General features: G+C 37.3%; 2 protein-coding genes and 1 long non-coding RNA gene across 3 annotated transcripts; all 3 read right to left on the minus strand.

Moving 5' to 3' along the window:
* Positions 1-2,299: 2,299 nt before the first annotated feature.
* On the minus strand, positions 2,300-4,123 carry LOC104804982 (E3 ubiquitin ligase BIG BROTHER-like). The gene is given in 8 exon segments (XM_019201477.1): positions 2,300-2,350; positions 2,448-2,556; positions 2,641-2,675; positions 2,677-2,775; positions 3,049-3,093; positions 3,252-3,286; positions 3,508-3,604; positions 3,983-4,123. Coding segments are annotated over 8 exon segments (612 nt in total).
* A 1,791-nt stretch (positions 4,124-5,914) lies between these two features.
* On the minus strand, positions 5,915-9,106 carry LOC109116315. The gene is made up of 2 exons (XM_019201478.1): positions 7,684-9,106; positions 5,915-7,080 (listed from the first exon to the last, which is right to left on the minus strand). Exons 1-2 carry the CDS (start codon positions 9,104-9,106, stop codon positions 5,915-5,917), a joined length of 2,589 nt encoding a protein of 862 aa, XP_019057023.1.
* A 545-nt stretch (positions 9,107-9,651) lies between these two features.
* LOC109116316 lies at positions 9,652-10,402 on the minus strand. Its single transcript, XR_002023782.1, has 2 exons — positions 10,215-10,402; positions 9,652-9,776 (listed from the first exon to the last, which is right to left on the minus strand). It is a non-coding gene; the product is annotated as an uncharacterized LOC109116316 (long non-coding RNA).
* Between the last annotated feature and the right edge of the window lie 5,343 nt (positions 10,403-15,745).

Here is a 15,745-nt window from a genome sequence, read left to right on the forward strand (position 1 = left end):
AAATAAGGGTGGATAATTTGAGTTTTTGCTCTATACTTGTATTTACTTGGTTAATTTCGAGAACGGTTTATCCAGTTCTATAAAACTGTACCAAATTTAATTTGAATATTATTTGATTTGGTTCAATTTCGGTTTGAACTGGTTTGGAACTAAATTCCAGAACCAAAATACCCATCCCTATATTTCGCATATATATCAGCAGTTAATCTCTCATCAGAACATCTTCAGACTCTTACGAAGGGTTAGTGATCTGAAGTTTCTTGATTACCTATGCTTGTACGGGGGGACGAGTTTCCGTTATGTTTCGCTTCTTATACTCTTTCGTGTTGAAATAGAAAAATAAATATGTGATTAAAGAAAATATTAATTTTAAGATATGATTAGAAATAATAATGGACATAATATTATATCAAATATTGTGTATCGATCTTATTTATTTCTATTTCCTTTTTATTTGTCTCATAGTTTTCCTATAAATATGTGAGTCATTTTCATTGTAATTCGACAAGTAGAAGAAGAGATGTAGCAATAAAGTAATTCCGTTTATTTTCATTTGTCTTATTTTATTTCCGCATTTTATTTTTCTACATTTCGTGTCTTTGTATTTCAGGTTTCTAATAACATAATTTTATTTTCATCCAGGTTTTTACGGGTTATTTCATATTTTGGAGTTCGATATTAATTGCGTTCATTTAGTTTTTTTTAAAAATTATATCCAACCGGTGTTTCGTTTATGTTAAATTTAAATATTATCATTTCTTGTTTAGTTTGGTTCAAATTTTTTATCCGTTAATCTTAGGGTATTGAGAGTATTATGTACTTTTTCATGTGAGATCACGTGACGAATAAACATGAGCAAGTTTCTTTTCTATAACGGTACCTAATAGCAAAATCTTTGAACGCATATGCCTCAAAAGCGGGCCCAAATTTATTATTATTAATTAACAAAAGATTCATTATTTTATTAAAATTTGTTATCTTTGCTAGTTCTTTCTTTAGGGAATAATTTTGGAAAACATTAAGGGAGATGACGACGAAGAGAATAAGCTACGGAGGATTGCAATGGCAATTGAAGATCAAGGAAGACAAGTTCCGACCGAAACAGCGGTCCATACAGTTCTCCCTGATTTTTTTATTTCTATTTTTATTTTGCTGTCTAACTAATATTTCTTGTTGTTTTTTTAATTTTGTTTTAAAGTCTCTGACTTTTTTATTTATTAAAGAAATTCCCTGACTTTGATATTCGACACAAACATTGTTCACATTCCATTTGTTGTATGGTTTTTCTTTTTCTTTTTTTTTGTTAAAGGATGGTTTTTCTTTTGGGATGTTAACATACGTTTTACCTAAAATATTGTATGGATCATGTTACGAGGAGGCCATATAAAAGATCACACACTACTTTAAAAGAAACATTTGAGTAATAGACTGAAAGGGAACATATAGAGTTTAATTTTTTAGAGAAAACAAAACTATATATATATATATAACCATGCATTTTATTATTAAAGGATTAATTGATTGTAAAAGTGGATTACGTTGAGACCGAAACATATACTCGTAGTCATATATATATTAGGGGAAGATATGAAGGTTGTTTGATTTGCCCCCAATGACTTGATGGATCGATTTGGGTTTTGAACGAGGATGATTTTTCTTTTAAATTTTTAGTTTAAGTTTTTAGGTTTTAGTTTTTAGATTTTATAATATTTATAAATCCAAAAAATATAGTTTTTGGTTTTTCATTAAATTTTTTTATCAAAATGTTTTTCAAGTTTTTATAAAAAATAATTTTATAAAAATTTGAATGCTAATTTTTTTGCTTTATGGATTTTAAAAACTCCAACCATCCAATGCTTTATCTATACTCACCGTCAACCTACTAATTACTATATTGTGTGAGATTCTCCATTTCACGAACTCATCACTCGTGGATGCATTTCCTCCTGGTTTGAGTTCTCATCAATTCACATATTGGTTTGGTAAAAAAAAAAACCAATTTCAAATTGAAACCCTCTATTTGCAAGACAAGCTCTTCCTAATTTTACCATTCTTCAACAATCTATACCCTTCCTTGAAACCCTTCACCTATACCGAGCTCGAGCAAGCACAAAGGCTTGCTTGGACGTACTCACTGGTCAATGTTTTCGCGAGAATATTTGCAGGGTTTGTTTCTGGATATGAAGGCCAGATGCAAAAAGAAGCATAACGCGAGACGGCAACCAAATGTCACAATGGTATGAAGATGGTTGATACCGTGAAGACGGATTTGATTGCATGCTGAGTTTGAAAGTAGCCTTTAACTTTTCGATGTATAACCAAAGGCCTCTGCGTAGCATATCGGGCATGCCTGTGGAGAACGGAAAATGGGTGAAAACATATACTTCCTAATTGTTGTTGAGGGAAAAAAAATGCGGGAGGCGATTTTTATTTATTTATGTATTTACCTTGTTGATGCTAAGCCATTTGGTCCCGCAACTGACATGATAGGCGTGTTTGCAAGGGAGGGTTATCAGCCGTTCTCTTCGTTTATACTCCATTTGACAGATCACGCATCTGCGGAAAACATATGATGATCTAAAACACCGTTTTGAAATTGCTGATAATACAAAGAATCTCGAGAAAACACTCCCAAAATACCTTTCTTTCCCTGATTTCTTCCTCGTGAATAGTGAATACACTGCATTTGTATTTTGTAACTGGAAGTAGAGAAATAAGGTCTTGAGACAGTCCTCGGCTTTGCGTTCCAACCGTCTCACCCAACTCGAGTAATTCCTGTATAGAGAAAAAAGAAATAGAATATCAGTAATCAAATGTTCAAGCATCATAAACCGCTATGCGATGAATGTATGTTAGAATTTCGTCCCTGACAATTTAGTAGACCCAACAATCCAAATCAATTTCTGAAAGTTGGACACATTCATGAAAAATTTTAGTCCCCGATATTGGAATTAGCTGGGAAAAATGAAGCATGTAACAGAATAGAAACGAGAGTTAAATCTCGGTGTCTGACAATGATGGACTGAAATTATCAAGGACAAATTTTACCTCATAAGTCATGTTATCCGGGTCGAGGGTGTCTTGCCAAACCACCTGCATGATAGCGAGCAAGGATCAGGATTCTGGATTGGATATTGCTCGAGAAAGTTCTTTTTTATCTAATATTGATTGGGATGCAGAAAGAAATGGCTAACATCTCCACATGTCTATAGAGCCTCCAATAAGCTTAGAAACCTGTAGAAGCCACGCACCTGAAAGTCATTACCATTAGCATGTCTTCGCAAGCCTGGGAAACAAAAAAAGACAAACAGAAGTAAGGTTTATAATTCCAAATACATATTATGTAAACATGAGACATAAATAGGCTAGATCATCCTAAACAGGGCAAAGGAAAAAAAAAAAGAATAACAGTAACAAGATTCAAAATTAGTAGCCCTAATCTACAACCTAATAGAGGCATTAAACACAGATTTCCATGATTTTCATGATTTTCATGAGTCGTCATACTCAAATTTCCTCCCAACCCCATATTGACCTCTATGCTCGGTTCATTAGGCATGGATGAAGGGTTTGTAACAGGCTCCTTATATTCCTCAAATGCAGACTGATGATCACCAAAAGTTGGTTGTTGGTCATTCAATGAATAAACATGTCCATAGTTGTAATAAGAAAAATTCCCAGGATCAGACAACCCAAACTTGTAATAGCTGGTATTCAGTGGGTATACGCATTCAAATGGCATATAAATTCTCCAACATCAAAATTATTCAAAAGCTCGTTTTTTGCATCTAGAATTCGGAAAGCTTAAACTTGTGAGTCACATAATATAGTTGAGTGCATAAACAAAGAAAAAGGAACTTTCCAGAGGAAACCACACAATGATCGTCAAATCATATGTGGTTTGATACTAAGCTTGCACACACGGATTACAACCGAAACATTCTAAGACCCTGAAAATAAACAAATCATTACGGTAGTTTACCTGTATATGCATAGCACCATCAAAAATGAAGTTTACGTGATCGTATGTTAGCCCTTCGACATATTCCATGAAGCTACCGGAGCTACTGTAAGGGTAACTGGTGCTAAGGTGATGAGCTTCCAAATGCGGATTCCAATTCATTTTTGGATCAATGAATCTGCAAAGGCAACTCCCACACAACAATCAACCAAAATAGCAAGATGGATAATTCATCCCCAGCAAGGCAAACCGTTCATATACCACTACAAACAAGCTTCTCACCGATTTCGTTCCAGATTTATCTGGAAGCTCGACGGACAAAGAATCCCAAGTTAGCTTTCAGATAATTCCACTGTCTCTGCTGAAGAAAAAGAGTGATGATCAGTGTACGTTCCTTCATTATTAGACTCATTTAAAGAAAACAAAAATTCCCAACAAAGGATTATAGAGAAATGACCGAGAGAAGAGAGGAAATTATGTTTCAAAGTGGAAGAACACCACACATAGTTTATTCTCTATCTTCTGTATATACATGTTGACCTAGATTATATAGACTATAATCATGCTAAACGGCTATACAATTTTACAATATGGAAACATGATATTCTTGCTTGATATAAGGAAGATTAGTATGTCATATTTGCTTCTTTCCTTATCTTGGGTTGATTGGCTTCTTTCCTTTTTGTTCCTCCGATTGCATGTGCATGTGTTCAACGTCCTCTTCTTGTCTAGCTGAGTCTGAGTGCTTCGTGTCTTCGTGTTGCCTACGTTCTTCATGTCCGCTAACATTCCCCCTCAAGATTGGCCGGACAAATTCAACGAGGCCAATCTTGGAGAGACACTTGTGTAGGACAAAAGAACTTGTTGCCTTTGTTAAGATATCCGCTAATTGATCATGGCTTCGAGTGTAAGTTGGGGCAATGAAACCATGCGTGATCTTCTCTCGAATGAAGTGACAATCCACCTCGATGTGTTTGGTACGCTCGTGAAAGACTGAGTTAGCGGCGATGTGTAAGGCCGCTTGGTTGTCGCAGTGTAATGGTGTCGGTGTCCGTGTGTCTATTCCGAGGTCGTGAAGGAGTTGGCGAAGCCATAACACCTCACATGTAGTGTTTGCCATCGCTCTATACTCGGCCTTCGCGCTCGAACGTGCCACCACTGTTTGTTTCTTGCTCCTCCATGTGACTAAGTTCCCTCCGATGAATGTGCAGTAGCCCGTCGTGGATTTGCGATCGACTCTATCTCCGGCCCAATCCGCATCACAATAGGCGACAAGCTCCGTATGCTTGTTCCGGTCCATGCGAATCCCCTTGTTCGGAGTGCCCTTGAGATATTTGAGAATTCGATCCACCATATGCCAGTGATTCGTCCTTGGAGCGTGCATCCATTGACTGACCTGGTGCACAGCATAGCTAATATCAGGTCGCGTAATAGTTAAATAGATCAACTTACCAATGACGCGTCGATATTGCTCCGGATCGTGGAATGGTTCCCCCTCGCTTTGATCTTTGAAGTGTTCCTCAATTGGTGTGCGCACCGGTTTTGCTCCAATTTTTCCTGTCTCTGTTAACATGTCTAAAATATATTTTCGCTGCGAGAGAAATAAATCATTAGAAGTACGAGTAACTTCTATACCAAGAAAGTACTTAAGTAACCCAAGGTCTTTAATATCGAAAACTTCTTTTAGATATGTCTTTGTATCTTGTATGCCATCTAAGTCATTTCCGGAAATAATTATGTCATCCACATAAACTAAAAGAACGACAATACCCGTGCTCCGTGTAAGAGTAAATAAGGAATGATCGGAGTCACTTCGTGAAAAACCTTTGTCCAAGAGGGCTTGATATAGCCGATGATACCAAGCACGAGGGAATTGTTTGAGTCCGTAGATCGCTTTACGAAGCCTACACACTTGGCCCGTTCGAATGGAACCGTCATAACCCGGTGGAGGTTTCATAAGATCTCTTCTTCAAGATCACCTTGGAGGAAGGCGTTCTTCACATCCATTTGCCACAACTGCCAATCAAGGTTAACGGCTAAAGATAAGAGAACACGTACCGTGGGAAGTTTTGCGACCGGAGCAAATGTCTCGTTATAGTCATCGCCATAAGTTTGTGTATATCCTTTGGCGACGAGGCGAGCTTTGTGGCGTTCAATAGTACCGTCACTGCGATACTTAATCTTGAATACCCATTTGCACCCGACCGCTTGTTTTCCCGGGGGTAGATCCGTCATCTCCCAAGTGCCATTTTTTTCGAGGGCAGCAAGTTCTTCTGTCATAGCATGCCGCCAAACATCGATATCTTTAGCCTTAGTATAAGAGGTAGGCTCCTCTCCCTGTTCCACAATGCTTAAGAAACTCTGTTCGTTAGTTGGAAAGTATTGAAGAGAAGAGAACTTATCGATAGGGTGAGCAACGTGATGAGAGGAGTTTGTTTCTCTGATCTTCCATGTCGGCTTACGTGTCCGGGAGCTTCGGCGAAGCGATGGATTGCATGTGGGCTGGACATGTTCGACGTCCGCATCGAGTGATGTTTCCGCGTGTTCGTCATGCGTCGGAGAAGTATCGATGTGCAAAGGGACAAAAGCATTGTCTTTGTCACGTGTCTCTATTTGAGGATTATCAATAGGTATGAAGGAAACATCATCTGTAATTGACTCTGATACACGTGTCTCTCTTTCAGGAGCATGAATAGGTATGAAGTCAACATCTTCCCCCTCACGTGAAGGACCAAGGAGTGGTGGTGTATTGCATGGATCTGCATGGTTAGTAACAGACGTTTCATTAAGAGAATTTGGAAGATAGCAAGGAATACCGTCGGCGTGGAGATTCTCCGAAGGAGCAGAAGTTCGGAAGAGTGAGCTGTGAACTCCGAGTTGTTGAAATGTGGTGATAAGTCGTCCAATGCTGTCGGGTCCTTCTGTTCCTTGCGCAACAAGGTTCTCTATTGCCCTCCAATTACAGTCATCGAAGTAGCTTATATCTTCGACAAATATAACATCGCGGGAAGTGTAAACTCGGTTTGTTGGAGGATGATAACATATATATCCCTTTTGATTAGCTGGATAACCGAGGAAGATACAACGGTTGCTTTTCGGATCTAGTTTAGTTCGATGGCCTGCATCAATGTGAGCAAAAACAACACAACCGAATACACGCAAATGCTCGAGAGAGTCACGACGGTGATGTAATACCTCAAAAGGGGATTGATCCTTCAGTACTCTTGTTGGTAGCCGATTTATGAGGTAACAAGCTACTTTAACCGCATCACACCAATATCTTTTCGGAACCTTACGATGAAATAGTAGTGTCCTTGCTACTTCCATTAAGTGGCGGTTTTTTCTTTCGGCGACTCCGTTTTGTTGCGGTGTGTTAGGGCAAGACTTTTGATGGACGATACCTTGTTGAAGGAGAAAATCCCGGAATTGATGACTCGTATACTCTCCTCCTCCATCTGTACGCAGACACTTAATCTTGACATTAAATTGGTTAGAAACAAAGGAGATGAAGTTCTTAGTGGCTTGGAAAACGTCTTTTTTGGTTTTCAAAGGAGTCAACCATGTATATTTTGATTTTTCATCAATAAAAGTTACGAAATATTTGAAATTTTCACGAGAATAAATAGGTGCCGTCCAAACATCGGAATGGACCAAATCAAACACATTTTCATAAATAGTACTAGAATCCATAAAGACCGAACGACAGTGTTTCCCCAAAGTACACGCCTCGCAATGAGTATCAAATGTCTTAACGTGTGGAATAAGCAAATGAAAAACCTTAGCATGTGGATGGCCTAAACGGGCATGCCACACACTAGGTGAAATAGAAAGAAAGCTAAAGTGATTGTCTTCTAGATAGAATAGATTTCCCGTCCGTGATCCTTTTCCAAAGACACGTCCCGAGTCAATATCCTGAAAAGTAACGCCGTTAGAGTCGAATATAACACGACAAGAAGATTCTTCAATAAATTTAGAGACGGAGAGCAAATTAGCATGAAACGCGGGTACATATAGAGCCGAGATAACTCGGTCAAATACCTTAACTTTACCGATGCCTTTTATTGGCACATTCTTACCATTGGCAACCGTGACAACTCCATGACTCGGGGAAAAGCTTTCAAACAAAGATTCATCACAAAACATATGGGTTGTTGCACCCGAATCAAGAATAATGGAAGGAGAACGAGAGAGATTACCGGTATCTTTGTTGAGAGATTGGAGGAGATGTTTGAGACCCTTCATCTCATCAGTTGTAAGACCAAGCATGTTCTCTGATTCGTGTTGAGCCGACATCGCCGAACCTTTGCGAGGGTTTTCTTTGTAACGTGTTGGTTTCATATGCGGATGAAGCACCCAACATCTCTCCATCGAGTGCCCGGACTTCTTACAATGCTCACAAAAATATTGTTTTCGTTCTTTAGATGGAACGAGCGATGTTGAAGGCCTGTGAGCAAGATGAGCAAGTTCCGGGGGGTTCGAAAAAAGATTTCGTCCTCCCTCTTCCCTTTTCAGCAACATACAAAGCTCCTCAAACGTTGGTAACTTTGTCTGTCGCAGCACATGATAGATCGAGTCATTAAACAAAGGATTAAGGGTCGAAAGAAACGAAAAAACCTTATCATCCTCGGCTCGTTGGATGACTATCGTCGGATCTGTGGACGTTGGTCGCAGTTCCTCAAGTTCTGCCCATAACGCAGAAAATTCCCCTTGAACCTTGTTAAGTGGCTGATCATGTTGCTGAAGATGAGAGAGCTTGCGTTTGAGTTCGAAAATTCGACTCACGTTAGATAAATTCCCATACACCTTGTTAAGAGCCTCCCAAAGAGACTTAGCCGAGGCATGGGTGATAAACGTAGGGAGCAAGTGAGGATCCAGCGAGCCTTGCAAAATCACAAGTGCTTGGCTGTCTTCTTGCTTCCATTTTGTAAAATCCAACGTAGCTTGCCGATTGCGTGCAAGACGTTGATGGGTCTGTTCTTGAGTCTCTCCTTCGGCAGCCACCTCTTGTGGAGGAGGAGACTTCTTTTCGATAGAGATATGCTCCCATAGTCCTTTGCTATTTAGTGCCGCCGTCGCAGCCTTGGTCCAATAGAAGAAATTGTCACCGTTTAGGGTGATTGGGATCAGTTTCGTGGTTGTATCCATGGCTGCAACGAAGGGTAGCAAAAGATTGAAACAAGAGAGCCAACACAAGACAAGAGAGAACCGATTGCAGCGGGATCAATGATCTTTCCGCTCTGATACCATAAAGAAAACAAAAATTCCCAACAAAGGATTATAGAGAAATGACCGAGAGAAGAGAGGAAATTTAGGGTGATTGGGATCAGTTTCGTGGTTGTATCCATGGCTGCAACGAAGGGTAGCAAAAGATTGAAACAAGAGAGCCAACACAAGACAAGAGAGAACCGATTGCAGCGGGATCAATGATCTTTCCGCTCTGATACCATAAAGAAAACAAAAATTCCCAACAAAGGATTATAGAGAAATGACCGAGAGAAGAGAGGAAATTATGTTTCAAAGTGGAAGAACACCACACATAGTTTATTCTCTATCTTCTGTATATACATGTTGACCTAGATTATATAGACTATAATCATGCTAAACGGCTATACAATTTTACAATATGGAAACATGATATTCTTGCTTGATATAAGGAAGATTAGTATGTCATATTTGCTTCTTTCCTTATCTTGGGTTGATTGGCTTCTTTCCTTTTTGTTCCTCCGATTGCATGTGCATGTGTTCAACGTCCTCTTCTTGTCTAGCTGAGTCTGAGTGCTTCGTGTCTTCGTGTTGCCTACGTTCTTCATGTCCGCTAACATCATTCTCGTCGGGGTATCAGATCGAACAACAGGATCGTCCATTTTCCGCATTACAACAATTAATTAAAAGTAACAAAAAACTTAAGATCTCAGAGATTCTGCCTTCGGAATCTGGCTTAAACTATTCACGACTGAACACAAGCACGAAAACTGGCAATACGAAGAACGAAAAGGAGAGCTCCAATTGGTTTACAGCAAGTTTCGATTTACACCGAGAAAACAAAAATTTTCGGACGGAAAATCATCAGATTACGGAGAAAACTATCCTTACATGAACTGCGATCGAATATCTAGGAAATTTTTCTGTTTGGACTCCGAGAAAACGCAGGAAAACCATTTCCCAACTCACATCAACATAGTGCCTCAGATTCGTACGACAGAACCACAAAAATTTCCAAAACAATGGAAAAATTGCGGGACTCCTTTCCTACCTGATTTTTGCGGCGACCAAACTGAGTAAATCAGAGGTTCATAAGCATGCCATTGCACGATTACGGTCTCCAGGAACAGTCTAAAACGAAGCACCGAAAAGATTTCTCAAATAACGCAAGTTTTTTTTTCCCTGTGATTTCCCGTGAAGGCGATTTTCTCGGGAAAAAATGGAGGAGGAAAATGAGAAGAGCGGATCAAGTGGGAGACTCAAAGAGACCAGTTTATAGTTACATAAAGAAGATATTAATTTTCTTTGTCGAGACATAAGATATTATTTGTTTATCATAAAATATAAATATTACAAGGCCAAACCCAATATTTTTATGAAATTAAATACCACATTTATTAAGTTTTTATCTTCTATATATAGATATAAAAAATTTTGATTCCACATTTTTTATCACTTTGGCATTTTGATTGCATTTTTCGTCGACAATGGGATTTGTGTTTCTCTAACTCCTTGATTTTCAATAAAGACATTTATAAATTGTAATATTTTTCATTTTACGATACATAATTTTTGAGAAAAAAGGTAAAAAGAGACTTCAAGGAAGAGAAGAGAATAATAAAAAAAAAAAAGCTTTTGTCGGCTCTTTTTTCTCTTTAATATAGCCTAAGAATCTCTTTTTCATAATACAGTGTAAATTTATTTTGATACATTGGGAACTTGTCCTACAACAATGCACGCTTTAGACCGAATACCGAACATCGTAACGCCTCACATTCTAATAGACCGGACGAAGATGACATTAGTACAGATCGTAGACCAAAGAAAACTCCAATTCCACGTATACGAGTCTACAGCATACGTAAGAACTAAATTAACCGTAACTGATAAGCGATAGATGAGAGTTAAAGAGACGGTAAAGAGTCGAACTCTCGATCTCATGGTTTCTCCGTGCTCTTTAACCAACTCACCTGGGGTACAGTTTTAAATTTTTAATGTAATCTAAAACTATCTAAAATGTTTACAACAATTTGGTCAAATTTATCCGTGACATGAGTATTAATGATATTATAGTAAACAGCTTTTGCAATAAGATGAGTATGCTAAGTCTTATTTGTCGAAGAAATAAACATATAATAAGTGTGTGTTAAAATCTCGTTTTTGCTCCAGCGTTGCTATTGTAAATTTAAAATAAAATATATTTATTCTTATGTTGTTGGTATTATATTATTTTCCACTTTTTTACATATCTTTTATCTCCTTTTTTTTTGGAATTGTCGCTATATCTTTTTTGAAGAGAGAATAAAAAACTATATATTTTATATATTTATAAACTAAACCTTTTTTTACAGAGAAATTTCATTAATACCCTCAAATTTTTTATAAAATAACTGTAATGCCAAGAAATGTAGACAAATATAATAGTAGGTTTCGAATACGGCATAAAATCCGTATTCCCCTTATCTTATTGGTTATTATATTCCCGTCACGTGCCGTTACCGATATTCCCGGTGACAAACGAGCTGCAGCAAATAGCGGAGAAAATGGAAGGAAAAACGGCAGAAGCTGTGACGTAACGAGCATGTTACGGTATCAAGTCCCTCAGACAGATTGCTGTGGGGTCCATGATGACGTGTTGGTGTTATGGTTTAAACAAACCGGGAACCGGTACAAGCGTTGTTTAGTTTTTTGCATCTGTTAGGAGAGAAATTAACGAAAAGAAACGGTGTCCGGTTACCCGCCCGTGTTAAAATGTTGATAACATGTCGTTTGTGATGAGCCATTTAACGCCTTACACTTTTTGGTCAGATAGATAGATACCTAATTTATCTACTTTTAGTCTTTTACAACAATTAAACTATTCATGATAAAATAAATTATAAGAAATAAATAAAATGTCCAGTAAAAATTTGATTCTTAGAAATTTTGTCCAAAAGAGGAAGAGATGACATTAGACATATATTTTACATAATTTATCCAAAAAATGGTAGCATTAAAATTGTGAGAAATAAAAGAATAATATATTTGAAATGTTACAACTTCATCTGATTCCGGGACTAGATACTTCTTTTATCTAATTTATTGTAATACACTCATGTGTGTATAATCCATATCAGTGTAAATAACTTTTAGACAATTGTTCATAAAGAATTGGGGAGAAAGATATAATTTAATTGTAGTAGTGGATGGAGTTGGATCAAAAATCCATTAAGCGAGTGTGAATAAAAAAAATGTTATATATCTGTGGTGAGATATTAAAGATGACATCAGATTATTAGTATGTGAGGAGAATCTAACCTATTTTATTTTATATGATATTAGGAGGTATATATATACAAAAAAAATCGTTTAAAAGGTGAAGTTTTATATCTCCAACCTCGTTTTTTGGGTAGAGATGACTAAAACCATTATGAAATAATCATTTATTTTCTGCATATTTGACAAAAAAAAATTATTTTCTGCATATACGAATAGTTTTATGAAAGAGAAATAAACAGCTTCATTTGATTATTTCCAAATATTAATTGGAAATATTTCTGATTGGGTTAAATTTTCTAAAAATATATGCAAAATAAATTGACAATTCACTTGTAATGAAAATACAATAGCATTATTTATTAAATAAATTATTGGTGAAATAAAGATAAATTTTTTATTAGAGTATCATGATTCATGATTGGGGAGTTCCATAAATATGGATGCATCCATTGACCATAGCATATGTTGCTCAACTTACCAAGAATACCAAGAAAATGATTAAAATGGCTAAAACATTCTCTATCTTTTTAAAAATATCTTTATATTTATAACATTTATATAAGGTATTTTATTATTTATTAAAATATTTTTATTTTATTTAATTATTTTCTATATTCTCAATCTTTATAATTTATGAAATCGAATTTATAATTTATAAGAAATGTTGTTTAAGTTATTTTTATTGAATTTTATAAATTATAGAATATTTGAATTATTTATTTATGAGATTCGGGTACCCTGAATACGAGAGTGAGAATCTCATTGAATCCGGGTTAGGGGTACTCGGATCTTATGAAACCAAGAATGAGATAATTTTTTCATAAAACCCGTGATGATGAGACCGAGATCGGGTTTCCTAAAAAACGTGGTACCCGACGCGTGCCCACACGTAGTTACAACATACAAGAATTTAACCACAAAGTGGACCCACTCTTCCATGGCATATATACTCGTCAGTCGTCACTTCCATTGATGAAGTTAGTGGGGTTATTCCTTTTCTCCTTTTGCATTAGCACAATTATTTTTCTGTAAGTATTAAATAATTATGGTAATTTGGAGTTTGGTTTGAATATCTAAAATAAAATCAAATTAAATTTACTCGAATCTATATATATTAATAAAAAAGTTTAAAGGCATATGGTGAAGCCACCTCATCTCTATATCATCATCCATCTATATATATTAATAAAGAAGTTTAAAGGCATATGGTGAAGCCACCTCATCTCCATATCATCATCCATGTGACAAGTTTTAAAAATTTTATTATTCCTTAAAATTCTCGTTATAACTATGTTTTGGAATAAATGGACAAATTCATTATAGAGTTTATTACTTTAAAAAAGAAACGGCTATGGCAAGGATTAAATAAAGACATGTGTTATAAACAATTGAGAAGGAAGTTAAGGTAAAAAAAACGTATACAAACGGTTATGGTTAAGAGTAAATAGAGAATAAATACATTATAAACAATTGAAAAGAAACTTAAATAAAAAAACGTGAAGGAAGCTGATACGTATCAATCTGAACTCAAGAGGTTTACAGAAAACAGCTGCATTTTCATTCATAATCTTTACAGGTTTATATACAAAACAGAACACATAACCTAAACCTATCAAAAAATAGAAACATGATTTGTCAATGCTGATATATAGGAACAAACAGTATATTGTTGCCATATTTTTGAATAGCAATCTTCGACAATCTTCATCAGATCCCGTATCGTCATAATACCCCCCTCAAATTGGAGCATACAAATTTTGTATGCCCAACTTGGAGAGAAAAAATGTAAATTCCTTCTTTCCGAGTGCTTTCGTAAATATATCCGCAAGTTGCGTTGAGGATGAAACATGGCGGGTAGAAATCTGGCCTATCTTAATATGATGACGTAGAAAATGACAGATAACTTCTATATGTTTTGTCTGATCATGAAAAACGTCATTTGCGGCTATATATAATGCAGCTTGACTGTCGCAATGCAGAAGCGTGGTATCTGTATGCTGTATACCAAGAGCAGTTAGCAACCCCTTTAGCCATAGTAACTCGCAAAGTAGACACTGTCATGGCGCGATACTCGGCCTCAGCTGAAGAGAGAGCCACGGTAGCTTGTCGTTTTGAACGCCAAGAAATGGGGGAAGTTCCTAGATGTATAATGTAGCCGGAGAGAGAACGACGTGAAAGAGGGTCGCCGGCCCAATCAGAATCACACCATGCGTAAAGTCTCAAATCAGAGTCAGATCGTAGAAAAATCCCTTGACCTGGATTAAGTTTCAGGTACCGAACAACGTGCAGAGGTGCCAGCCAATGTTCTGCACGCGGGTTTTGCATAAATTGAGACAACACATGGACAGCATAGGTTATATCGGGGTGTGTGGCCAGAAGGTAAAGGAGCTTCCCAACAAGTCGTCGGTAAGGTTCTGGGTCTGCCAGAATCCTGCTCTTCGAAATGCTCAGATGATGATTCTGTTCAAGCGGAAACAGAGCCGGTTTTGCAGCCAATAATCTCGTTTCAGCAATGAGATCAAGCGTGTATTTTCTCTGGCATAGGTAAAATCCCGAAGATTTTCGAGCTACCTCGATGCCAAGAAAATATTTTAGAGCTCGAGATCCTTCATCTTGAAACACCGACTGAGATATGTCTTGAATTGAAGAAGAGCTTGCGTGGAATTTCCTGTGAGTAACAGATCGTCGACATAGACGAGGACATGAAGTCTAGTCATGTCGCGGTAAAGAACGAACAATGAGTGATCGGATTCTGTCTGAACAAAGCCATACATGGTGAGTGCTTCGGTGAGCTTGGCGAACCAACATCGGCCTGTTTAAGCCCATAAAGCGATTTTCGTAGACGACACACGATATTCTTATGTGGAACCGTAAATCCCGGAGGAGGTTTCATATATACCTCTTCATGAAGATCACCATGTAGAAAAGCATTATGGACGTCCATTTGATGGACGTCCCAATGTCGAGCCGCCGCTACTGCAAGAAACATGCGGACTGTTACCATTTTTGCCACGGGAGCAAATGTGTCAGCATAATCCACTCCTTGTTGTTGCCGATTTCCGAGAATAACAAGACGCGCCTTGTGTCGTTCAACACTGCCATCGGATTTGAATTTTGTTCGGTATACCCATTTACAGCCAATAGCTCGTTTACTTGGGGGCAGAGCTTCAAGAGTCCATGTCTGATTGTGTTTTAGAGCAGAAAGTTCAGCAGCCATTGCTTTTCGCCATCGGTCGTCCTTTGATGCTTCTGAATAATTTCGTGGTTCTGTATCGTCTTCAACTTGGGCAAGGAAAGCTCTATGTCTGAGAAGAATCCGATCAT

This window comes from Tarenaya hassleriana, unplaced genomic scaffold, assembly GCF_000463585.1.
Source record: "Tarenaya hassleriana unplaced genomic scaffold, ASM46358v1 Cleome104, whole genome shotgun sequence".
NCBI lineage: Eukaryota > Viridiplantae > Streptophyta > Magnoliopsida > Brassicales > Cleomaceae > Tarenaya > Tarenaya hassleriana.

Bases quoted from the DNA above. Each gene is read 5' to 3' on its own strand.
- LOC109116315 (XM_019201478.1), bottom strand. From the start codon at position 9,106: ATGGATACAACCACGAAACTGATCCCAATCACCCTAAACGGTGACAAT. The intron at 7,081-7,683 runs GTACTTTGGGGA...ACATTGATGCAG, and splicing joins TGATACTCATTGCGAGGCGT to GCCATCGAACTAAACTAGAT.